This window comes from Oncorhynchus masou, chromosome 32 (assembly GCF_036934945.1).
Source record: "Oncorhynchus masou masou isolate Uvic2021 chromosome 32, UVic_Omas_1.1, whole genome shotgun sequence".
NCBI lineage: Eukaryota > Metazoa > Chordata > Actinopteri > Salmoniformes > Salmonidae > Oncorhynchus > Oncorhynchus masou.
Window position 1 is genome coordinate 40,499,200 of NC_088243.1, and position 26,950 is coordinate 40,526,149.

At 41.2% G+C, this 26,950-nt stretch overlaps 1 protein-coding gene across 5 annotated transcripts in view; it reads left to right on the forward strand.

Moving 5' to 3' along the window:
• The first annotated feature begins 2,589 nt into the window (after window positions 1-2,589).
• LOC135526066 (unconventional myosin-VI-like) overlaps window positions 2,590-26,950 on the forward strand; it is a 91,512-nt gene continuing 67,151 nt past the window's right edge. For 4 of the 5 annotated variants that reach the window (XM_064954131.1, XM_064954132.1, XM_064954133.1 and 1 more), the window contains exons 1-2: window positions 2,591-2,763; window positions 7,512-7,654. In XM_064954131.1, coding sequence (XP_064810203.1) covers window positions 7,538-7,654 — 117 coding nt within the window. In that variant the 5' untranslated portion in view covers window positions 2,591-2,763; window positions 7,512-7,537. Of the gene's footprint in view, window positions 2,764-7,511; window positions 7,655-26,950 lie in introns of all 5 variants that reach the window. The other variant, XR_010453238.1, reaches the window with a different exon arrangement.

Below are 26,950 nucleotides of genomic sequence, written 5' to 3' on the forward strand. Positions count from 1 at the left end.
TTCTAAAGAAGTCTTTATTTTTTACATTTATTTTTTGGGATTTAGAATCCCCCAAAAGATTTTGAGCCGCCCATGGACCTGAAGGAATGGTTTCCACTGATGCTGGTGAAGCGCAAGCGAGCAGATATCAGGAAACTTGTCCTCAAAATTCAACATCAACAAGAGGACACACATGACTCATAACCTCCATTTTAAATGGAAATAGTATTCAATACGATGAAATTCACCATTTGATTTGGTGGGGTTATTTAGTTACCCTTGGTCCAATGGACCTGGCTCAGTGACTGTACATTTAGTTCCTTTACCTTACTCTGTATCACATTGTTACTGTGTATGTATATATACATACCTCACCTTTTTAATTTTAAGGCATAAGCTTTTTTCATGGCTTCACTTGTGACTAAGTATCTGTGTTTTGCAATGTTTATTGGTTGATAGGATGGTGATATGATTCTTCCCTTAGTTGTCGCATCACAGATTAAAATAGCATAAATTGAGAATTTCTGTGAAAATGTAGCTTTGTTCTATAAAGGGTTCCAGTTTATTCTTAATGTCCTGTTATGCTTGAAAATGTAATGTCAGAGACATGAGATTGTTGTAATACATTGTTTTGTACATTTTTGAATGTCTCTAAGTTCTCATAGCACTTGCATTATTTGTGAGGGGCACTTTGTTGGATTGACCATCTGTTAAGCGAGCAGCCTAGCATTGTTCAATTTCATTTGAAGTAGAAGAAAGTGAAAAATAAAGTAAATGTTTAAGTACCAATTCTTGTTTGGTGGTCCTTTTTATAAAGCAGTTATTTTAAGGCCCGGGTAGTTGCCTATGCAAAAACGAGACTAAAAAAATATTAACAGCCCTATCGACCAACCCACTTTAGGAGAGATGTTGATTTAACTGCAGTTTCATAATGTGCTTTGCCTTGTTCCTTGTTTACGCCCATCTCCGGATGTGGGATTCCTCTTGCATGGTGGTCTGTTGGCTCAACAGAGGTGACGGGAGCTCAGCCTCAGATGTACTGCTCTATTAATCGGATTTAAATTGTCCTCTATTCCATTGGCTCAGCCTCAGCTCTCCAGTTGTCATAGTCCCTCCCTGAAAGACAAAGCTTTCCTATCCTTCTATCCTCAGTCTCAAATTGGCTCATTTGACTCATCCACTCTTCCTCGGGTTGTCAATGAGATGTTCTCACTGATCCCAATCAATTATATGGTTGGATAAAGGTTAATTCCTCCAATGGTTCACCCTTGTGGTCAGTTACCCAGCAAACTACTGCTTGACTGGCATTGTGTGCAGTTGCGGTCTTTGACATGTGAACTGGACATGGAGGACAGGATTATAACATGAACAAAGAAAGTAAATGTAATGTCACGTTTACATGCGTTCTCCCTGTGGGAAATGTGATACAATGGGTATCATATGTCCTAATTAAATCTACAAACCCATTCTAGGCTTCAATGAGGAATATGTTGTCTTCAGGTGATGTCTTAAAGTGTTAGGGTAGTGAGGTCTGCACAACGCATCACCGGGGGCAAACTACCTGCCCTCCAGGACACCTACACCACCCGATGTCACAGGAAGGCCATAAAGATCAAGGACAACAACCACCCGAACCACTGCCTGTTCACCCCGCTATCATCCAGAAGGCGAGGTTAGAACAGGTGCATCAAAGCTGGGACCGAGAGACTGAAAAACAGCTTCTATCTCAAGGCCATCAGACTGTTAAACAGCCACCACTAACATTGAGTGGCTGCTGCCAACACACTGACTCAACTCCAGCCACTTTCATAATGGGAATTGATGTAAAATATATCACTAGCCACTTTAAACAATGGTACTTATTTAATGTTTACATACCCTACATTATTCATCTCATATGTATATACTGTACTCTATATCATCTACTGCATCTTTATGTAATACATGTATCACTAGCCACTTTAACTATGCCACTTTGTTTACATACTCATCTCATATGTATATACTGTACTCGATACCTTCTACTGCATCTTGCCTATGCCGCTCTGTACCATCACTCATTCATATATCTTTATGTACATATTATTTATCCCTTTACACTTGTGTATAAGGTAGTAGTTTTGGAATTGTTAGTTAGATTACTCGTTGGTTATTACTGCATTGTCGGAACTAGAAGCACAAGCATTTCGCTACACTCGCATTAACATCTGTTAACCATGTGTATGTGACAAATAAATTTGATTTTGATTTTATTTGATTACCAGCCTCTCAAATTTTTATGAGCCTGAAGTAGCATTTTACACACATTTATTGAAGCCATTGTGATGTATGTTAATTTGCTGTACTTTTCCCCGTGATCATCTGGGGGGAAAGGGGGAAACAATATAATTTAAAAGCAATCCTATAGCTATAAAACATTAAAACAAGGACAAATGCATTACTTTTATCTGTATCAAGTGAGAATCAATATCCTTCGACAATATAGTACATACGAATGCAGATTATCAAGTTACGCTGCAACTAATACAACTTCTCGACCTTTATGCTACAGGTATCATTATGATTACGTTTACTGTTCTTTGGAAAGAAGCGCATTCCCAGTGACGTCATCTCTGCCTCCCAGGTGGACTTCAGTCCGCTCAGCTGTGGGTAGGCTGCTGCTGAATTACCGGTCGACAGAGTACCAAAATAAGAGTTCGGATATTGTCAATTATATTTTGTATGCGGGAATTTTAACCGAGCCACGTCAAGAATACAGACGTATCGTTTAAGGGACACATTGATGTAAGTTCCTCTTTAGTATTCTTGCAAACCATTTAGCGAGGTAGCTAGATATAAGCTATAGGCTACACTTGTTAGCTCGTGGCTAGCTAACTGGGAGTGGTTAGCTAGCTATGTGATGATGGTGGAGCGAGCGCAGTTTGCAAATACCAACGAGATAGACTATTCGTCAAAATACTGATATAGCTAGGTAGCTGAAATTATCCGCATTAATTTTAATTTTGCGTTGTATTATGTCTCTAAAATGTCTAAGTGGAATTGTCTCACAATGCTGTAGCTGCAGAAGCTGCCTAAGCATAACATTTGCAAATGTTATTATACGGTTCTTGTTTGCTCATAACGGTATTACTATCTATCTCGAGCCTGCCTGCTTTTGTTCGGTAAATGTAGCCATTGTCTTGATTGATACTCTATATTTAGCGAGGTAAATATGTCGACATGTGACTTAAGCTGTCAGGTAAGAATGTAAGTATATGCATGTGACATTTTTATTAGACAATATCTAGTTAATAGTTTTATCCAATGATTGTTTGACAAAGCTATGAAGTAGCTCTTACTGTAACTGTTTATTGAAGTGATGTGCATGCCATGTTTCTTCAAATGCCATGAAATCAGCATCACAAAAATATTAGTGGCGTAATTCTGGCTTGTTATCAACAGCGGAGTTTAACCATCAAAGTAGCTATGTTCTGAAGGTACATCCAATGCACTAAGCCAGGAATCATCAACTAGATTCAACCGCAGGGTTATTTTGTTCCTGAACGGATCCTCATGGTGCCGAAACATAATTACAAATAATTTGTAGACTACAAATTGTTCGTAAGAAGCCCAAACAGATATAATATTTGACTAATCATTTCAAACCCGCTGTCTGCTAGTTGGGTCACCCTGCATTAGGCTTATTGATAATGTGCTTAATCAATGCTGTCTGTTCTGAATAATAATAATAGATTTTGCTAGAATACCCGCTAAGAAAAAAGACCAAGTTACTCTCTGACAAGCCCCGAATGACCTCCTTTAGGTTGGAGGCTAATGATGCATTGATCACTGACTCACCAGCACCACTGCACTCTTCCCTACATCCTGTCAGGCTACAGCAGATATCCCAAGGTATTTTCCATATCCTCTCTTCCATAGAGGGAACAGGAAGCTTGAGGCAGGCAGGAGGTTCGGTGTGTATGTGTGTTCCAGGAAACCCTCCTTAACCTATGAACCTTGGTCTCCCCATTACTGCACTGGTGTCTGCTTCACCCCACATACTTTTTTTTAAATTTATGGGCTGACTGGGAACCACACCGGTACGTACTTCAACAGGCCTGATAAATATCTCACTTCCATTCAGTTTTAGGAGCCATAAGAGGATTTACATGTAGACTCAAAGCTACCCATGATGGGACCTGTATTAGGTGGATGGTTTATTAATGTGATGTAGTCAACTATCAAGATGTAATATGCAATGTTATAATGCTGTAGCATAGCATTTCTGATGTTTATTTATTTATTTATTTAAACTTTATTTTACTAGGCAAGTCAGTTAAGAACAAATTCTTATTTTCAATGATCGCCTAGGAACAGTGGGTTAACTGCCTGTTCGGGGGCAGAAAGACAGATTTGTACCTTGTCACATTGTGCCCATTTTGTGTTTTAAAAAATGCATACGTTATGCTCCGTCTGCTGCTTTGGTATTGACAAAATTCTTGCAGACTTCAATCTTTAAACATCAGCAAGGGTGTTAGTTATGTGATTTCTTTGTAGTTATTGGTTATATTTCCAGTTGAGACCATCAAACATGGAAGCAGTGGACTGCTTATTGGAGCTTGTTTGCTGGTGTTTTATGTCCCCCCCCCCCCACGTCGGCTACGGAGAGCATGATCACACAGTCGTCCGGAACAGCTGATGCTCTCATGCATGCCTCAGTGTTGCTTGCCTCAAAGCGAGCATACAAGTGATTTAGCTCGTCTGGTAGGCTCGTGTCGCTGGGCAGCTCGCGGCGGTGCTTCCCTTTGTAGTCTAATAGTTTGCAAGCCCTGCCACATAAGACGAGCGTCGGAGCACTATGATTCAATCTTAGCCCTGAATTGACGCTTTGCCTGCTTGATGATCATTCGCAGGGCATAGCAGGATTTCTTATAAATAATGAATTGGTTGCGCCAATGTCATCCATGTTTTCAGGGGGGTGGTTATTGATTTGGGTTTAAAAACACTCCAGGCCACTTTTGAACGTCTAAAACTATACTAAACAAAAATATAAACCCAACATGTAAAGTGTTGGTCCCATCTTCCATGAGCAGAAAGAAAATATCCCAGAAATGTTCCATTACGCACGAAAAGCATATTTATCTTGAATTTTGTGCACAAATGTGTTTACATCCCTGTTATCTAGCATTTCTCCTTTGCCAAGATAATCAGCATGATAATTACACAGGTGCACCTTGTGCTAGGGACAAAAGGCCACTCTAAAATGTGCAGTATTGTCACACGACACAATGCCACTGATGTCTCAAGTTTTGCATGACTGCAGGAAGGTCCACCAGAGCTGTTGCCAGCGAATTTAATGTTCATTTCATAAGATACCTTTAACGTCATTTTGGAGAATTTGGCAGTACGTTCATTCAGCCTCACAACTGCAGATCATACGTATAACCACACCAGCCCAGGAACTTCACATCTGGCTTCTTCACCTGCGGGATCGTCTGAGACCAGCCACCCGGACAGTTGAAGAAACTGTGGGTTTGCACCTGTACCCGTCTTCAAATCAAATTATATTTGCCACATACGCCGAATACAACAGGTGTAGACTAGAGGTTGACCAATTATGATTTTTCAATGTCGATACCGATTATTGGAGGACCAAAAAAAAGCCAATACCGATTAATCGGCCGATTTAAAATATATATATATATATATATATTTGTAATAATGACAATTACAACAATACTGAATGAACACTTATTTTAACTTAATATAATACGTCAATAAAATAAATTTAGCCTCAAATAAATAATGAAACCTGTTCAATTTGGTTTAAATAATGCAAAAACAAAGTGTTAGTGAAGAAAGTAAAAGTGCAATATGTGCCATGTAAGAAAGCTAACGTTTAAGTTCCTTGCTCAGAACATGAGAATATATGAAGGCTGGTGCTTCCTTTTAACATGAGTCTTCAATATTCCCAGGTAAGAAGTTTTAGGTTGTAATTATTATAGGAATTATAGGACTATTTCTCTTTGCAATCTCTGCCCTCCGACATTTTACCTCAATCTCACAAACTAATTGGATAGCTGAGCCAAGGGTTAGTTCTGTATGGGAACCCTACACCATAGGATTACCAATTAATGGTTGGTAAAGTGTACGGTACAGCTATCAGCACTATCGTATGTGTTGGGTGTACTTGTTGATGATTTGCATGGAGTATGAATGTCGAAGTCATTCCATGTTTGGATGTTTTATTTCATTTATATTTTTGACGAATGGCTCTGGTGCACACAGTTGTTTCTTAACTCTAGCATTGGAAAATAATTGTAAGCCTCTGCATGGTGACACTGCCAAATGATGACACACAGTAGCCCTATGTTAGGAACAAAATCATTTTTGCCTGTGTCAAACCAACTACAGAACTGACCTAATACGGTCCACGTACTCATAGGACCTACATTCGTAGATTTACTGTAGGCCTAAACTTAGTCTGCTTTTGAGTTCATCTCCATGCCCAAGCTAACAGGCATTGTTGATCTAATCACTAAGTGATTGGCCAAGCGTAAGCTGAATAATTAACAAGTGCACTGGAAGAATCTCCCAGGCCTCCATGCTGTATCTGGGTCACCACCAAACACCCAGCAAGCCCTCTGTGTCCTGAGAAAACACACACACACACTGTCTGGTCTGGGAAGCTGTTGGCTAGGAGAACAATCACTGAGTGATGCTGTACAATGGAACTCTCCAGTCACCCCTCACACAGTGACAGATCAAACCTCTAGGGGCTGGTGTGACGGGGTGTATTTCACGCTCCTGTTCTGACTGCTGCTGTTGGGAGTCATTGTTACGCCACCATCAACAGCTGGTACATGCTTGGCTCCCTCAGTTCACCCATTAAAATAATTTTTGAAATATAATTGGTCTCAAAATAGGCCAAATAGTAACTATTCGTAACTAACTTTAGGTGACCAGAAATGACTAGCTAAGTGTTTAGCGTTAGTCCTTGTTATACAGTGTAATTGCACCATTGTTAGCAGCACTCAATAACTATTTTTCCAAGCAAAAACTGCACTTCATTCTTGATTGTACACTTTCAGTTTGTGAGAGCCCAAGTTTTACTGAAGTCCCCTCTGAAGTCACCACCTTTGGCTCCCTTCTGGTGTCAAAATGACTCAAGCTCTGCTCTCAAGTGGAGAGTCTCTCTGGAGATATACCTTTGTCCTGTTCCCTCTATATGGCAAATCCACTTTTACAATCAAGGGAATAACAAGATAATGGAATGGAAAACAAGCACAAGCTAGGGTTGCACACACTTACATGGTTGGATGAATGTTGCCATACAATTTTGTATATGTCTATACTTGTTTATCCAAATGAAGTATGGAGCATGGCATGTTTATTCAATCAGGGATGTACAGAAGGTAGACTTGTAGATAGATGAATAGCTTCATACTTTATTAAACTACCCCACAAGGGGAAATTCAGTAGTATTTTGTTGTTGGCATGCATATCATCAGGCTTCTACCTCCTGACTCTTCTCCTCTTTCCATGTTGTGCAGAGCCCACAGGGTAGCTGTAGTTAGCCATGGAGGATGGGAAACCAGTGTGGGCGCCCCACCCCACCGATGGGTTTCAACTGGGCATGATCGTGGACATTGGAGCTGGCGCCCTCACCATCGAACCATTCAACCGGAAGGGCAAGGTTTGTCAGACTCGACACAGTTTAGAACACGCATAAAACCCATTCCATGGAGGGCCGAGTGTATGCAGGTTTTAGCTTTTAGGAACTCCCCTCACCTGGTTGTCTTAATTGGACACAAATTGAAAGGAAATAACAAAAAACAGCATATACTCGGACTCAGCCCTCCATGGAATGAGTTTTACACCTGTGATTTAGAATGAGTATCCTTATGTTCTGTTTTACATACACAATCACTCCAACCTGTATTTTATTTATTAATATTTTTTTGTATTACTTTTTTACCCCTTTTTCTCTCCAATTTCGTGATATCCAATTGGTAGTTAGTCTTCTCCCACCGCTGCATCTCCCATAAGGACTCGGGAGAGGCGAAGGTCGAGAGCCATGTGTCTTCTGAAACACGACCCCGCCAAGCCGCACTGCTTCTTTGACACACTGCTTGCTTAACCCGGAAGCCAGCTGCACCAATGTGTCGGAGGAAACACCGTACAGTTGGCGACCGTAGTCAGCGTGCATGCGCCTGGCCCACCACGAGTCGCTAGAGCACGATGGAACGAGGATATCCCGGTCGACCAAACCCTCCCCTATCCCGGACAACGCTGGGTCAATTGTGCACCGCCTCATGGGTCTCCCGGTCGTGCCACACAGCCTGTGCTCGAACCAGGTTCTATAGTGATGCCTCTAGCACTACGATGCAGTGCCTTAGACCGCTGCACCACTCAGGAGGGCCCAATCATTGTTATTGGGTTACTAGGTGAATAACGTAATGTTGTAATTAGGGCTGTGAAGACACCAGTATCGCAATATTTTTTACAAGGCAAAAATTAAAACACGAAGCAGACCAAACTCTTTGGTCCTTTAAAAACCTGCTGTATGTCAAATATTGTGTGCTAAAGCTTGGAAAATAAACAAAATGTGACTGATTTCAACATGTTTGTTTTCAACATTAAGGCTGTTTTCCAAAGAAGTTATATCAACTTTATTTCTTGTTTCCTTGCCACGATACTAACGAGTATCATGATGCTGGTATCGTCCGGGCCCTAATCGAAAACCTAAACTCTGTTGACCCTAGCTTTGTTTCAAGAGCTGAATTTGCTACCACATGATGGTATCAGTGTGGGTTAGATTCTTGGCTGGTACACTGCAGCATGTTCCCCTTTCAGAAAGCGCTTGACCTGAATGACAGAGATGTTTGAACAGATAATATGATAAATGTAAGAGTATGTAAAACAGTCCTGCGCTATATCAGTGTCACTAACAGAGGCAATCAATAAGTAATGGGAGCAACAGTAGCAGAAGTTGTGGTGATTGTGTTACCTGGCGGGAAAGTTCATTAGAGGAAAAAGAGCCACCTCATGCACTATACCTTATGTCACTCCCCAGTGCATTGCTTTCACTGAATGAGTTCACCAAAGCCTGAGTGTATATACAGTTGAAGGCAGAAGTTTACATACACCTTAGCCAAATTGCCTTTAAATTGTTTAACTTGGGTCAAACGTTTCGGGTAGCCTTCCACAAGCTTCCCATAATAAGTTGGGTGAATTTTGGCCCATTCCTCCTGACAGAGCTTGTGTAACTGAGTCAGGTTTGCAGGCCTCCTTGCTCACACACGCTTTTTCAGTTCTGCCCACATATTTTCTATAGGGTGGAGGTTAGGGTTTGTGATGACCACTGCCATTTTGCCACAACTTTGGAAGAATGCTTGGGGTCATTGTCCATTTGGAAGATCCATTTGCGACCAAGCTTTAACTTCCTGACTGATGTCTTGAGATGTTGCTTCAATATATGCACATAATGTTCCTACCTCATGATGTCATCTATTTTGTGAAGTGCACCAGTCCCTCCTGCAGCAAAGCACCCCCACAACATAATGCTGCCACCCCCGTGCTTCATTGTTGGGATGGTGTTCTTCAGCTTGCAATCCTCCCCCTTTTTCCTCCAAACATAACGATGGTCATTATGGCCAAACAGTTCTATTTTTGTTTCATCAGACCATTGGACATTTCTCCCAAAATTACGATCTTTGTCCCCATGTGCAGTTGCATACGGTAGTCTGGCTTTTTTTATGGCGGTTTTGGAGCACTGGCTTCTTTCTTGCTGAGAGGCCTTTCAGATTATTTAAACATTTTTTTTATTTTACTAGAAAAGTCAGTGAAGAACAAATTCTTATTTTCCATGACGGCCTAGGAACAGTGTGTTAACTGCCTTGTTCAGGGGCAGAACGACAGATTTTTACCTTGTCAGCTCGGACATTTGATCTTGCAACCTTTCGGTTACTAGTCCAATGCTCTAACCGCTAGACTACCTGCCACCCTAATATGTCGATTTAGGACTCGTTTTACTGTGGATATAGATACTTTTGTACCTGTTTCCTCCATCATCTTCACAAGGTCCTGTTCTGGGATTGATTTGCACTTTTCGCACCACAGTATGTTCATCTCTCTGAGACAGAACGTGTCTCCTTCCTGAGCGGTATGACAGCTGCGTGGTCCCATGTTATTTACACATGCGCACTATTGTTTGTACCGATGAATGTGGTACCTTCAGGCGTTTGGAAATTTCTCCCAAGGATGAACCAGACTTGTGGAGGTCTACAGTTGTTTTTCTGAGGCCTTGGCTGATTTCTTTTGATTTTCCGATGATGTCAATCAAAGAGGCACTGAGTTTGAAGGTAGGCCTTGAAATACATCCACAGGTACACCTCCAATTGACTCAAATGATGTCAATTAGCCCATCAGAAGCTTCTAAATCCATGACATAATTTTCTGGAATTTTCCAAGTTTTTTAAAAGCACAGTTAACTTCTGACCCACTGGAATTGTGATACAGGGAATTATATGTGAAATAATCTGTTTTTAAACAATTGTTGGAAAAATTACTTGTGTCAAGCACAAAGTAGATGTCCCAACCGAATTGCCAAAACTATAGTTTGTTAGCAAGAAATTTGTGGAGTGGTTGAGAAACGAGTTTTAATGACTCCAACTTAAGTGTATGTAAACTTCCGAATTCAACTGTAGCTAGCTGACAGCGTGGTTAGTTAGCTAACTCTCGGTCATGTAACTTGTCTGAAAGGTCCAATCTGATTTATTTTCCCTCAAGTGGTTTTTAGTCTAATATTTGGCATATCTTGTTGCTCGCTAGCGACTCTGACAGTTTTGAGAAGAACATGTGGTAGCCAACTAGCTTGTTAATTGTGTACAAATAAATGACTGAACGTGCAAACTAAACATTTGACTGCTGTGGCTAGAAAAAAAATGACTTGTTTATAATGTTGGATCTTCTTATGCGTTGAGTCTTTAAAAGTGTTCTTACACTATGATTTTGAACATTCAAAGCTTGGAAACGGCCATGGAAGGCATTGTTGTCACTTTAGCTTGCTACATAACTTCTGAGTGATAGGATGCACGAGCACCACCACCAATCAGGCTAAACCACTGTACACACACCCGTTGTTACTATGACAACTAGCATAGCCATGTCGCAAATGAGTGCTGTCTGAAAACACACACACACACACATCTGATTTGATCACTTCTAACATATAGTTTGGACAGTCAGTATTCCAGTATTTTCAACGGTAAAGGAAAGGTTCACCCATTCTTAATATTATATTGTTTTCGTGCATCTCTGAATGATGATCTATCGATTCCCTGTGTAATTTCATGTTATGTGTATCTGATAGTCCCAAAATAATATCAAAGGAAGTTTGTTCTGAAGTGTCTCTCCTATATCTGAGATATAAGAAAGATCAGGAAACATGTGTGTTTTTTTTTTTTACAGGTATTTAACCCTATATGTTTGGCAACAGGCTCCATATACAGTGCATTCTGAAAGTATTCAGACCCTTCACGTTTTCCACGTTTTGTTACAGCTTTTTTCTAAAATGTATGAAATCGTTTTTTCCCTCATCTACACAAAATACCCCATAATGACAAAGCAAAAACGGTTGTTTTTTAAAAAGATATTTGCTAATGTATTTAAAATGTCAAACTAAAATATCACATTTACATAAGTATTCAGACCCTATACTCAGAACTTTGTTGAAGCAGCTTTTGGCAGCGATTACAGCCTTGTCTTCTTGGGTATGACGTTTCAAGCTTAGTACACCTGTATTTGGGGAGTTTCTCCCATTCTTCTCTGTAGAGCCTCTCAAGCTCTGTGAGGTTGGATGGGAAGTGTCACTGCACAGCTATTTTCAGGTCTCTCCAGAGATGTTTGATCGGGTTCAAGTCCGGGCTCTGGCTGGGCCACTCGAGGACATTCAGACTTATCGCAAAGCCACTCCTGCATTGTCTTGGCTGTGTGCTTAGGGTTGTTGTGCTGTTGGAAGGATTAACCTTTGCCCCAGTCTGAGGTCCTGATTGCTCTGGAGCAGGTTTTCTTCAAGGATCTCTGTACTTTGCTCCATTCATCTTTCCCTCGATCCTGACTAGTCTCCCAGTCCCTGCTGCTGAAAAACGTCCCAACAGCATGATGCTGCGACCACCATGCTTCGGTTCAGACTCTACAGACAGACGATGGCAGATCGTCTGTACAGACATCAGACGAGTCTCCTGACACTTATGGAGGTCATAGAGCAAAAAAAAACACCATTGTTTTTGTGACAGTAATAGAGGGGTTTGTAGGCCATCGTTTGTAGCCAAACCGTTTGGACGCTGCAGACAGTTTTGTGAGAACAGCGATTTTCGGGATGTCTCGTGGGTTGATTAACACCGCTCTACCCCTGTCACATTTCACTGCAGATCCGGAAGTGCGACATAGGCGGAGCGGGGGATTGAGATGAATCCAATGCAAAAATAACATATCTCTATTTTAAACTAACAGATTTTTATGGGGATTTTTTTATTAGCAAATTAGAATTCCACAGGGTTGTGATTTTAAGGGCTGCATTATGAACAAGGCTTTATTACCCTCCCTGTTTACTTTTTATCCTTAACCAGAAACCATTATGAACTGTTTAACAGCAAAACAGGCCCAGCACCAGTCATTAAGGGATACAGGGCCTAATTGAACAACTTTCACTGCTCACTTCTGCTCATTAAATCACAGCTCTGCCTATGACCCTCTGTCAGCCCGGGGCTAGAGCATCCTGGCTATGTCTTGTTAGCGGGGAGTAATGCTCCCATTGTTGTTGGGGTTGGCAGCTCTTTATTTGCCGCTGCACACAAAGCTTATTCTGTTTTTGCTTACATCCTGTTTGTGCCAGTGGGGTAAGCAGCTTAGACATACACATACACACACAGACGCGCACATACCTATACATACGTAGAGCTCATAAAATGATCTGGGCAGGAGTGGGTTTAGGCCTGTCACAGTGTGTATAAGGTGTCGTAAATATGTAAATACACGGCTGTGTTCCCACAGTAACAGTACAGAATTAAGTCTGAGCTCATATCGCTAGCCAGGACACACACAGCTCATATCCTGTTTCCCTCCCACTAAATTATTCATCAGCCTGCCATGTCCCTGGCCTTGTTTCTCGTACAAGCAGCTTGTTCCTTTCAATTTACAGTGCTTTCAGAAAGTGTTCATATCCCTTGACTTATTCCACATTTTGTTGTTACAGTCTGAGTTCAAAATGGATTAAATGGGATATATTTTCTTATCCATCTACACACAATACCCAATAATGACAAAGTGAAAACATGTTTTACATTTTTTTGCACATTTATTGAACATTTAAATACAGATCAGATATTCTAAACAGTGCACCTGATAGCGCATGACAGAGATGGGGAATCTAAAGATGCAACTACTAGGATGGGTTGCTAATATGGCTAGTATTGTGCCTTTGGCTTCTGAACAACAAAAGAAAGTTCATATAAAATCCAATAGAACAAGAGAGAAATGACATGGGTCCATGTAAATGTAAATACATTTGCCAGAATTATATAATTACAACTGTCTATGAAAATAATTCAAAATACTTTAGCTCATTTAAGTAAAAAAAAACAACAACGCTGTTGTTTGTTTCAAATTGCAAGCTCGTAGGCCTATGCCTGTTTTGGAAGTTCGCAATTTTTGCAGTGCGCGTGGCAGTAGGCCTAGCTGATTAAATGGTAACTGTCAGTGAAAAGCATCTAAAATATGTGTGAAGATAATGTTTCTTGAGTATAATATAAAATGTTAAGAAAAGAAGGGGAGGGGTGTGTGGCGAAGATATAGCTGAGTCTCTCCAGAATGGCTCAGCTGTCTCCCGCCAATTCTTACGCATTCATTGTGTGAATTGTTTGGACTTTGATAGATATTTTTTTAATCAATTCCCCTTATACAGTATGTCACTAATAGTAAATGTACTGTTAATCCCCTTCATTTGGTTACATTATTTTCTGTTAATACATATATTAATTACAGTCATTTACCGTTCTCAGTCTCTGAGTGGAAACATTGTTTGCACAGTTCACAACCTGCTACACTTGTGAGAAACAAGTTTTGGTTTATTTTATTACCATAATTTTTACGAGATTTGGCAATTTGTTGTATTTTGTTTGGAGTGCTCCATATGAGCAATTAGCATCTTTGGTTTCTCTGTCCTGATAATGTTGAGGGAGTGCACACACCTAGCATTACATCCATTATCAATGAAAATATAGTAAAACTATAGTTCCTCATAGTAGACTATTTGAAAAATCTTTCCAACAATTTTGTTTTTTACTTTACCTTCTAACGGTATTTTAATGGTTGGTTTGTTAAATGTGATACGCCTTGTGTAACGTCCATTTTTATAGTTTACTCTGCTACTTGAGCCATCCCTCTCAGCCCCCTCTCTCTCTCCTTGCCGCTTTCCACACAGACCTAGTCCCACTTCCTGTCACAGGAGCGCATTTGTTGTTGCTTGACCACGAGACACTTTCGTTCAGTCTGCATGGTCAATGCAGCACATGCAACAATGTTGATGACAACGATGTTGTTTCCACTTTTATCTTAATATAAATCCACAAGCGTTCTATAATTACAATATTAGTTTGTTTCTTACATCTGCAAACAACTAGTTTGTATTTTCTTAGCAAGTTAACCTTTCTAGGGCAGGCGTTCTGCTCGCGGAACCCCTCGACAACATTCCGCTGAAATAGCAGCGCGCAAAATTAAAAAATATTATTTAGAAATATGTAACTTTCACACATTAACAAGTCCAATGTAGCAAATGAAAGATAAACATATTGTTAATCTACCCATCGTGGCCGATTTCAAAAATGCTTTACAGCGAAAGCACAACATATGATTATGTTAGGTCATAGCCAAGTCAAAAAAAACAGCCATTTTTCCAGCCAAAGATAGGAGTCACAAAAAGCAGAAATATAGATAAAATGAATCACTAACCTTTGATGATCTTCATCAGATGACACTCATAGGACATCATGTTACACAATACATGTATGTTTTGTTTGATACCGTGCATACTTATATCCAAAAATCTCAGTTTACATTGGCGCGTTACGTGCAGTAATGTTTTGATACCAAAACATCCAGTGATTTTGCAGAAATACTCATAATAAACATTGATAAAAGATACAACTGTTATTCACAGAATTAAAGACAGACTTCTCCTTAAACTAATTTGTGTTAGCCACTAATGCTAATTGCTAGTTAGTACTTTTAATTAGCTAGCCATCTGAGTCAGAGCAAACGGAGCTAGCTAATACAGCCTGATACCAGTACTGGTGGATGCATCAGCATGTTGTTTGTGCAACAGTATCTTCTAAATCAAAGAGAAATAGGCGAAGCATGAATATGTTGGCTATATGAATAAAGATTTAATGTTTCAAAGATTATAAGGTCCCCTAGGAAACACTGAACATCACTTTGGTTCCTACCCAGTCACAATAACTGTCCATGTCATTTTCATTCATTGTCATGTCAAGCAACACTGTATTCAAATTTCCCACTATTATTTATATTCTAACTATAAAATTAGAATAAACATTTATATTTCCATCACCCAAGTGATTTGATCTAAATTGCAATTGCAACATTTGCTTAAAAATAAGGCCTAGTTTATCGTGGCAGTGTGGACGTTATCTCAAATGAGTGCAGGAAATGCAGAAATTGATGGAATTACAGCAAGTTATTTTAGGTTGAAGTTGAATTGAACAGTATAAAACAATCAGAATGGAGAAACACCAATTGAAACCATTTGAAACCAGAAAATATGTGTTGCCATCCATGGGTCACGCACTACACTTAAAGCAAACGTAGAAAAAAGAAAAATACCATGATATTTTGGCCATATCACCCAGCCCTACTGCTGCATTGGCATATAAGGCTATGAATTCCATACACTCATTTCTTTAGCATCTAATGGATCACAGCGTATCAACGTGTCTACAGTGGGGCAAAAAAAGTATTTAGTCAGCCACCAATTGTGCAAGTTCTCCCACTTAAGATTAGAGAGGCCTGTAATTTTCATCATAGGTACACTTCAACTATGACAGACAAAATGAGAAAAAAAATCCAGAAAATCACATTGTAGGATTTTTAATGAATATATTTGCAAATTATGGTGGAAAATAAGTATTTGGTCAATAACAAAAGTTTATCTCAATACTTTGTTATATACCCTTTGTTGGCAATGACAGAAAAACAGCCCCAAAGTATGATGTTTCCACCCCCATGCTTCACAGTAGGTATGGTGTTCTTTGGATGCAACTCAGCATTCTTTGTCCTCCAAACACGACGAGTTGAGTTTTTACCAAAAAGTTCTATTTTGGTTTCATCTGACCATATGACATTCTCCCAATCTTCTTCTGGATCATCCAAATGCTCTCTAGCAAACTTTAGACATGCCTGGACATGTACTGGCTTATGCAGGGGGACACGTCTGGCACTGCAGGATTTGAGTCCCTGGCGGCGTAGTGTGTTACTGATGGTAGGCTTTGTTACTTTGGTCCCAGCTCTCTGCAGGTCATTCACTCGGTCCCCCCGTGTGGTTCTGGGAATTTATGCTCAACGTTCTTGTGATCATTTTGACCCCACGGGGTGAGATCTTGCGTGGAGCCCCAGATCGAGGGAGATTATCAGTGATCTTGTATGTCTTCCATTTCCTAATAATTGCTCTCACAGTTGATTTCTTCAAACCAAGGTGCTTACCTATTGCAGATTCAGTCTTCCCAGCCTGGTGCAGGTGTACAATTTTGTTTCTGGTGTCCTTTGACAGCTCTTTGGTCTTGGCCATAGTGGAGTTTGGAGTGTGACTGTTTGAGGTTGTGGACATGTGTCTTTTATACTGATAACAAGTTCAAACAGGTGCCATTAATACAGGTAACGAGTGGAGGACAGAGGAGCCTCTTAACCAGTTGGATTTAGGGGGCGATATCTTAATTTTTGGATGAAAAACGTTCCCGTTTTAAACAAGATATTTTGTCACGAATAGATGCTCGACTATGCATATAATTGACAGCATTGGAAAGAAGACACTGACGTTTCCAAAACTGCAAAGATATTGTCTGTGAGTGCCACAGAACTGATGTTACAGGCGAAACCCAGATAAAAATCCAACCAGGAAGGGCCGCATTTTTTGAAACAGCCTCATGCCAATGACACCATATATGGCTTTGAATGAGCTTTGAATGAGCTTACGTTTTCCACGTTTTCCCCAAGGTGTCGACAGCATTGTGCCGTCTTTTTAGCCATTTTTAGGCAGCCATTCTTCAAGGGACCATAGGTTGACTCAAGACATTTCAGCTTTAAATGTATAAAAAAAAATCCACAAACAATATTACACTTTGACATTATGGGGTATTTTGTGTAGATTGATGAGGGAGGGGGAGGGGCATTGAATCAATTTTAGAATAAGGCTGTAACAAACTGTGGAAAAAGTGAAAGTCTGACTACTTTCCAAATGCACTGTATATATGTGAAAAATAATATATATAATAAAAATTTAAACATCTCTTTTTCAGGACCCTGTCTTTCAAAGATACAGTGGGGAGAACAAGTATCTGATACACTGCCGATTTTGCACGTTTTCCCACTTACAAAGCATGTAGAGGTCTGTAATTTTTATCATAGGTACACTTCAACTGTGAGAGATGGAATCTAAAACAAAAATCCAGAAAATCACATGTATGATTTGTAAGTAATTAATTTGCATTTTATTGCATAACATAAGTATTTGATACATCAGAAAAGCAGAACTTAATATTTGGTACAGAAACCTTTGTTTGCAATTACAGAGATCATACGTTTCCTGTCGTTCTTGACCAGGTTTGCACACACTGCAGCAGGGATTTTGGCCCACTCCTCCATACAGACCTTCTCCAGATCCTTCATGTTCCGGGGCTGCCGCTGGGCAATACGGACTTTCAGCTCCCTCCAAAGATTTTCTATTGGGTTCAGGTCTGGAGACTGGCTAGGCCACTCCAGGACCTTAAGATGCTTCTTACGGAGCCACTCCTTAGTTGCCCTGGCTCTGTGTTTCGGGTCGTTGTCATGCAGGAAGACCCAGCCACGACCCATCTTCAATGCTCTTACTGAGGGAAGGAGGTTGTTGGCCAAGATCTCGCGATACATGGCCCCATCCATCCTCCTCTCAATATGGTGTAGTCGTCCTGTCCCCTTTGCAGAAAAGCATCCCCAAAGAATGATGTTTCCACCTCCATGCTTCACAGTTGGGATGGTGTTATTGGAGTTGTACTCATCCTTCTTCTTCCTCCAAACACGGCGAGTGGAGTTTAGACCAAAAAACTCTTTCTGTCTCATCAGACCACATGACCTTCTCCCATTCCTCCACTGGATCATCCAGATGGTCATTGGCAAACTTCAGACGGGCCTGGACATGCGCTGGCTTGAGCAGGGGGACCTTGCGTGCTCAGCAGGATTTTAATCCATGACAGCGTAGTATGTTGCTCATGGTTTTCTTTGAGACTGGGGTCCCGGCTCTCTTCAGGTCATTGACCAGGTCCTGCCGTGTAGTTTTGGGCTGATCCCTCACCTTCCTCATGATCATTGATGCCCCACGAGGTGAGATCTTGCATGGAGCCCCAGACAGAGCTTGATTGACTGTCATCTTGAACTTCTTCCATTTTCTAATAATTGTGCCAACAGTTGTTGCCTATTGTCCTGTAGCCCATCCCAGCCTTGTGCAGGTCTACAATTTTATCCCTGATGTCCTTACACCTCTCTCTGGTCTTGGCCATTGTGGAGAGGTTGGAGTCTGTTTGATTGAGTGTGTGGACAGGTGTCTTTTATACAGGTAACGAGTTCAAACGGGTGAAGTAAATACAGGTAATGAGTGGAGAACAGGAGGGCTTCTTAAAGAAAAACTAACAGGTCTGTGAGAGCTGGAATTCTTACTGGTTGGTAGGTGATCAAATACTTATGCCATGCAATAAAATGCAAATTAATTACTTAAAAATCATACAATGTGATTTTATGGATTTTTTTAGTTTCCGTCTCTCACAGTTGAAGTGTACATATGCAAAAAAATGCACCTGTGGAACGGTCGTTAAGACACAGCTTACAGACGGTAGGCAATTAAGGTCACAGTTAAGAACACTTACAACACTAAAGAGGCCTTTCTACTGACTCTGAAAAACCCCAAAAGAAAGATACCCAGGATCCCTGCACATCTGCTTGAACGTGCCTTAGGCATGCTAAAAGGAGGCATGAGGACTGCAGATGTGGCCAGGGCAATAAATTGCAATGTCCATACTGTAAGACACCTAAGATAGCACTACAGGGAGACAGGATGAACAGCTGATCGTCCTCGCAGTGGCAGACCACGTGTGACAACACCTGCACAGGATCGGTACATTCGAACATCAAACCTGCGGGACAGATAGGGCTGGCAAAAAGTGCTCTTCACTGTAGACGTCGACCGATTATGATTTTTCAATGCCGATACCGATTATCGGAGGACCAAAAAAAAACGATACGGATTAGTCGGCCGATTTAAAAAAAAAAAAATAATAATAATAATAATTAAAAAAAGAGGGAAAAAATTATTTCTTTGTAATAATGACAATTACAACAATACTGAATGAACACTTATTTTAACTTAATATAATACATCAATAAAACCAATTTAGCCTCAAATAACTGGTTTAAATAATGCTAATACAAAGTGTTGGAGAAGAAAGTAAAAGTGCAATATGTGCCATGTAAGAAAGCTAAAGTTTAAGTTCCTTGCTCAGAACATGAGAACATATGAAAACTGGTGGTTCCTTTGACCATGAGTCTTCAATATTCCCAGGTAAGAAGTTTTAGGTTGTAGTTATTATAGGAATTTTACGAACATTTCCCTCTATACGATTTGTATTTCATATACCTTTCACTATTGGATGTTCTTATAGGCACTTTAGTATTGCCAGTGTAACAGTATAGCTCCCATCCCTCTCCTCGCTCGAACCAGGAACACATCGACAACAGCCACCCTCGAAGCAGCGTTACCCATGCTGAGCAAGGGGAACAACCACTCCAAGTCTCAGAGCGAGTGACGTTTGAAACGCTATTAGCGCGCACTCCGCTAACTAGCTAGCCATTTCATATCGATTACACCAGCCTAATCTCGGGAGTTGATAGGCTTGAAGTCATAAACAGTGCAATGCTTGAAGCACAGCGAAGAGCTACTTGCAAAACGCAAGAAAGTGCTGTTTGAATGAATGCTTACGAGCCTGCTGCTGCCTACCACCACTCAGTCAGACTGCTCTATCAAATCATAGACATAATTATAACATAATAACACACAGAAATACGAGCCTTAGGTCATTAATCTGGTTGAATCCGGAAACTACAATTTCGAAAACAAAACGTTAATTATTTCAGTGAAATACAGAATCGTTCCGTATATTATCTAACAGGTGGCATCCCTAAGTCTAAATATTGCTGTTACATTGCACAACCTTCAATGTTATGTCATAATTACGTACAATTCTGGCAAATTAGTTCGCAATGAGCCAGGCGGCCCAAACTGTTGCATATACCCTGACTCTGCGTGCAATGAACGCAAGAGAAGTAACACAAATTCACCTGGTTAATATTACCTACTAACCTGGATTTCTTTTAGCTAAATATGATGGTTTAAAAATATATACTTCTGTGTATTGATTTTAAGAAAGGCATTGATGTTTAAGGTTAGGTACACGTTGGAGCAACGACAGTCCTTTTTCGCGAATGCGCACCGCATCGATTATATGCATCGCAGGACACGCTAGATAAACTAGTAATATCATCAACCATGTGTAGTTATAACTAGTGATTTTGATTGTTTTTTATAAGTTAAGTTTAATGCTAGCCAGCAACTTACCCTGGCTTCTTACTGCATTCGCGTAACAGGCAGGCTCCTCGTGAGGCAGGTGGTTAGAGCGTTGGACTAGTTAACCGTAAGGTTGCAAGATTGAATCCCTGTGACAAGGCAAAAATCTGTCGTTTTGCCCCTGAACAAGGCAGTTAGCCCACCATTCCTAGGCCATCATTGAAAGTAAGAATGTGTTTTCAACTGACTTGCCTATTTAAATAAAGGTGTAAAAAAAGAAAAGATTACAGATTTCCGATTGTTATGAAAACTTGAAATCGCCCCTAATTAATCGGCCATTCCGATTAATTGGTTGACCTCTAATTACAACCTGTATTTTAAATGGATTTTATTTGGATTTCATGTAATGGACATACACAAAATAGTCCAAATTGGTGAAGTGAAATGAAAAAAATGACTTATTCAAATAAATAAATAACGCAAAAGTGCACCATGATGACCAAGGAGCTCTCCAAACAGGGCTGGGACAAAGTTGTGGAGAAGTACGGATCAGGGTTGGGTTCTAAAAAAATATCAGAAACTTTGAACATCCCACGGAGCACCATTAACCTCTCTAGGGTATGTGGGACTTTAGCGGCAACAAAATAGGAAAAATAGCCAAGGAGGGTGAATACTTTTGCAAGCCACAGTATTTTATAAACTGTCAGCAGAGTAGCTAGCAAGCAACAAGTTATACCAAATAAATCAGATTTGTCCCATGGCCAGGAATCAGATTTGTATCTTATTTCAAACCACCTACGAAGGTGGCTTGAAATATCTGATTCTATTTGTTTTTTGACCGTTCAGACTGGAAAAAATAAAGAAAAAAGATTTGAATCAGATGTGCACTTCAAACTGCCAATGTGAACAAGGCTTAAGACTTAGCTAACTAACCACGCTGTTAGCTATATATATACATATATTACACACACAGTTGAAGTCGGAAGTTTACATACACTTAGGTTGGAGTCGTTAACTAGTTTTTCAATCTCCACAAATTTCTTGTTAACAAACTATAGTTTTGCCAAGTCGGTTAGGATATCTACTTTGTGCATGACACAAGTAATTTTTCCATCAATTGTTTACAGACAGATTATTTCACTTATAATTCACTGTATCACAATTCCGGTGGGTCAAAAGTTTACATACACTAAGTTGACTGTGCCTTTAAACAGCTTGTAAAATTCACAAAAATGATGTCATGGCTTTAGAAGCTTTTCATTTGAGTCAATTGGAAGTGTACCTGTGGATGTATTTCAATGCCTACCTTCAAACTCAGTGCCTCTTTGCTTGACATCATGGGAAAATCAAAAGAAATCAGCCAAGACCTCAGAAATCAAATTGGAAACCTCCACAAGTCTGGTTCATCCTTGGGAGCAATTTCTAAATGCCTGAAGGTACCATGTTCATCTATACAAACAATAGTGCGCAAGTATAAACACCATGGGACCACGAAGTCGACGCATTCTCTCTCCTAGAGATGAATGTACTTTGGTGCAAAAAGCGCAAATCAATCCCAGAACAACAACAAAAGACCTTGTGAAGATGCTGGAGGAAACAGGTACAAAAGTATCAATATCCACAGTGAAACGAGTACTATATCGACATATCCTGAAATGCCGATCAGCAAGGAAGAAGCCACTGCTCCAAATCTGTCATAAAAAAGCGGCACATCGGGTCAAAGATTGTTATTTTTGGATGAAAAGGGGGAGGCTTGCAAGCCAAAGAACACCATCCCAACCGTGAAGCACAGGGGTGGCAGCATCATGTTGTGGTCGGTGCTTTGCTGCAGGAGGGACTGGTGCACTTCACAAAATAGATTGCATCATGAGGTAGGAAAATTATGTGCATATATTGAAGCAACATCTCAGGACATCAGTCAGGAAGTTAAAGTTTGGTTGCAAATGGGTCTTCCAAATGGACAATGACCCCAAGCATACTTACAAAGTTGTGGCAAAATGGTATTGGAGTGGCCATCACAAAGCCCTGACCTCAATTCTATAGAATATTTGTGGCAGAACTGGAAAAGTTTGTGTGAGCAAGGAGGCCTACAGCCTGACTCAGTTACACCAGCTCTGTCAGGAGGAATGGGCCAAAATTCACCCAACTTATTGTGGGAAGCTTGTGGAAGGCTACCCAAAACGTTTGACCCAAGTTAAACAATTTAAAGGCAATGCTACCAAATACTAATTGAGTGTGTGTAATCTTCTGTCATGTATGTGATGAAATAAATAAAAGCTGAAATAAATAATTCTCTCTACTATTATATTGAAATTTCAAATCAAATCATCAAATCAAATTTTATTTGTCACATACACATGGTTAGCAGATGTTAATGCGAGTGTAGCGAAATGCTTGTGCTTCTAGTTCCGACAATGCAGTAATAACCAACAAGTAATCTAACTAACAATTTCCAAACTACTGTCTTATACACAGTGTAAGGGGATAAAGAATATGTACATAAGGATATATGAATGAGTGATGGTACAGAGCAGCATAGGCAAGATACAGTAGATGGTATCGAGTACAGTATATACATATGAGATGAGTATGTAAACAAAGTGGCATAGTTAAAGTGGCTAGTGATACATGTATTACATAAGGATGCAGTCGATGATATAGAGTACAGTATATACGTATGCATATGAGATGAATAATGTAGGGTAAGTAACATTATATAAGGTAGCATTGTTTAAAGTGGCTAGTGATATATTTACATCATTTCCCATCAATTCCCATTTTTAAAGTGGCTGGAGTTGAGTCAGTGTCAGTGTGTTGGCAGCAGCCACTCAATGTTAGTGGTGGCTGTTTAACAGTTTGATGGCCTTGAGATAGAAGCTGTTTTTCAGTCTCTCGGTCCCAGCTTTGATGCACCTGTACTGACCTCGCCTTCTGGATGATAGCGGGGTGAACAGGCAGTGGCTCGGGTGGTTGATGTCCTTGATGATCTTTATGGCCTTCCTGTAACATCGGGTGGTGCAGGTGTCCTGGAGGGCAGGTAGTTTGCCCCCGGTGATGCGTTGTGCAGACCTCACTACCCTCTGGAGAGCCTTACGGTTGAGGGCGGAGCAGTTGCCGTACCAGGCGGTGATACAGCCCGCCAGGATGCTCTCGATTGTGCATCTGTAGAAGTTTGTGAGTGCTTTTGGTGACAAGCCGAATTTCTTCAGCCTCCTGAGGTTGAAGAGGCGCTGCTGCACCTTCTTCACGATGCTGTCTGTGTGAGTGGACCAATTCAGTTTGTCTGTGATGTGTATGCCGAGGAACTTAAAACTTGCTACTCTCTCCACTACTGTTCCATCGATGTGGATAGGGGGTGTTCCCTCTGCTGTTTCCTGAAGTCCACAATCATCTCCTTAGTTTTGTTGACGTTGAGTGTGAGGTTATTTTCCTGACACCACACTCCGAGGGCCCTCACCTCCTCCCTGTAGGCCGTCTCGTCGTTGTTGGTAATCAAGCCTACCACTGTTGTGTCGTCCGCAAACTTGATGATTGAGTTGGAGGCGTGCGTGGCCACGCAGTCGTGGGTGAACAGGGAGTACAGGAGAGGGCTCAGAACGCACCCTTGTGGGGCCCCAGTGTTGAGGATCAGCGGGGAGGAGATGTTGTTACCTACCCTCACCAACTGGGGGCGGCCCGTCAGGAAGTCCAGTACCCAGTTGCACAGGGCGGGTCGAGACCCAGGGTCTCGAGCTTGATGACGAGCTTGGAGGGTACTATGGTGTTGAATGCCGAGCTGTAGTCGATGAACAGCATTCTCACATAGGTATTCCTCTTGTCCAGATGGGTTGGGCAGTGTGCAGTGTGGTTGAGATTGCATCGTCTGTGGACCTATTTGAGCGGTAAGCAAATTGGAGTGGGTCTAGGGTGTCAGGTAGGTTGGAGGTGATATGGTCCTTGACTAGTCTCTCAAAGCACTTCATGATGACGGAAGTGAGTGCTACGGGGCGGTAGTCGTTTAGCTCAGTTACCTTAGCTTTCTTGGGAACAGGAACAATGGTGGCCCTCTTGAAGCATGTGGGAACAGCAGACTGGTATAGGGATTGATTGAATATGTCCGTAAACACACCAGCCAGCTGGTCTGCGCATGCTCTGAGGGCGCGGCTGGGGATGCCGTCTGGGCCTGCAGCCTTGCGAGGGTTAACACGTTTAAATGTTTTACTCACCTCGGCTGCAGTGAAGGAGAGACCGCATTTTTCCGTTGCAGGCAGTGTCTTTGGCACTGTATTGTCCTCAAAGCGGGCAAAAAAGTTATTTAGTCTGCCTGGGAGCAAGACATCCTGGTCCGTGACTGGGCTGGATTTCTTCCTGTAGTCCGTGATTGACTGTAGACCCTGCCACATGCCTCTTGTGTCTGAGCCGTTGAATTGGGATTCTACTTTGTCTCTGTACTGACGCTTAGCTTGTTTGAGAGCCTTACGGAGGGAATAGCTGCATTGTTTGTATTCAGTCATGTTACCAGACACCTTGCCCTGATTGAAAGCAGTGGTTCGCGCTTTCAGTTTCACGCGAATGCTGCCATCAATCCAAGGTTTCTGGTTAGGGAATGTTTTAATCGTTGCTATGGGAACGACATCTTCAACGCACGTTCTAATGAACTCGCACACCGAATCAGCGTATTCGTCAATGTTGTTATTTGACGCAATACGAAACATGTCCCAGTCCACGTGATGGAAGCAGTCTTGGAGTGTGGAGTCAGCTTGGTCAGACCAGCGTTGGACAGACCTCAGCGTGGGAGCTTCTTTTTTTAGCTTTTGTCTGTAGGCAGGTATCAGCAAAATGGAGTCGTGGTCAGCTTTTCCGAAAGGGGGGCGGGGCAGGGCCTTATATGCGTCGCGGAAGTTAGAGTAACAGTGATCCAAGGTTTTTCCGCCCCTGGTTCCTCAATCGATATGCTGATAAAATTTAGGGAGTCTTGTTTTCAGATTAGCCTTGTTAAAATCCCCAACAACAATGAATGCAGCCTCCGGATAAATGGTTTCCAGTTTGCAAAGAGTTAAATAAAGTTCGTTCAGAGCCATCGATGTGTCTGCTTGGGGGGGGATATATACGGCTGTGATTATAATCGAAGAGAATTCTCTTGGTAGATAATGCGGTCTACATTTGATTGTGAGGAATTCTAAATCAGGTGAACAGAAGGATTTGAGTTCCTGTATGTTTCTTTCATCGCACCATGCCTCGTTAGCCATAGGGCATACACCCCCACCCCTCTTCTTACCAGAAAGGTGTTTGTTTCTGTCGGCGCGATGCGTGGAGAAACCCGTTGGCTGCACCGCTTCGGATAGCGTCTCCAGTGAGCCATGTTTCCGTGAAGCACAGAACGTTACAGTCTCTGATGTCCCTCTGGAATGCTACCCTTGCTCGGATTTCATCAACCTTGTTGTCAAGAAACTGGACATTGGCAAGAAGAATGCTAGGAAGTGGGGCACGATGTGCCCGTCTCCGTAGTCTGACCGGAAGACCGCCATGTTTCCCTCTTTTTCGGAGTCGTTTTTTTGGGTCGCTGCATGCGATCCATTCCGTTGTCCTGTTTGTAAGGCAGAACACAGGATCCGCGTCGTGAAAAACATATTCTTGGTCGTACTGATGGTGAGTTGACGCTGATCTTATATACAGTAGTTCTTCTCGACTGTATGTAAAGAAACCTAAGATGACCTGGGGTACTAATGTAAGAAATAACACGTAAAAAAAAAAAAAAACTGCATAGTTTCCTAGGAACGCGAAGCGAGGCGGCCATCTCTGTCGGCGCCGGAAGTAAAATCTAGTTCTAGTTCATGTTCTTAAAATAGTGGTGATCCTAATTGACCTTATTTGGAATGGAATTTTTACTAGGATTAAATGTCAGGAATTGTTTGTAAATTAGTTTAAATGTAATTGGCTAAGGTGTATGTAAACTTCCGACTTCAACTGTATATATATGTATATGTGTGTGATGTGTGTGTATTTATATATACAGTGCCTTGCGAAATTATTCGGCCCCCTTGAACTTTGCGACCTTTTGCCACATTTCAGGCTTCAAACATAAAGATATAAAACTGTATTTTTTTGTGAAGAATCAACAACAAGTGG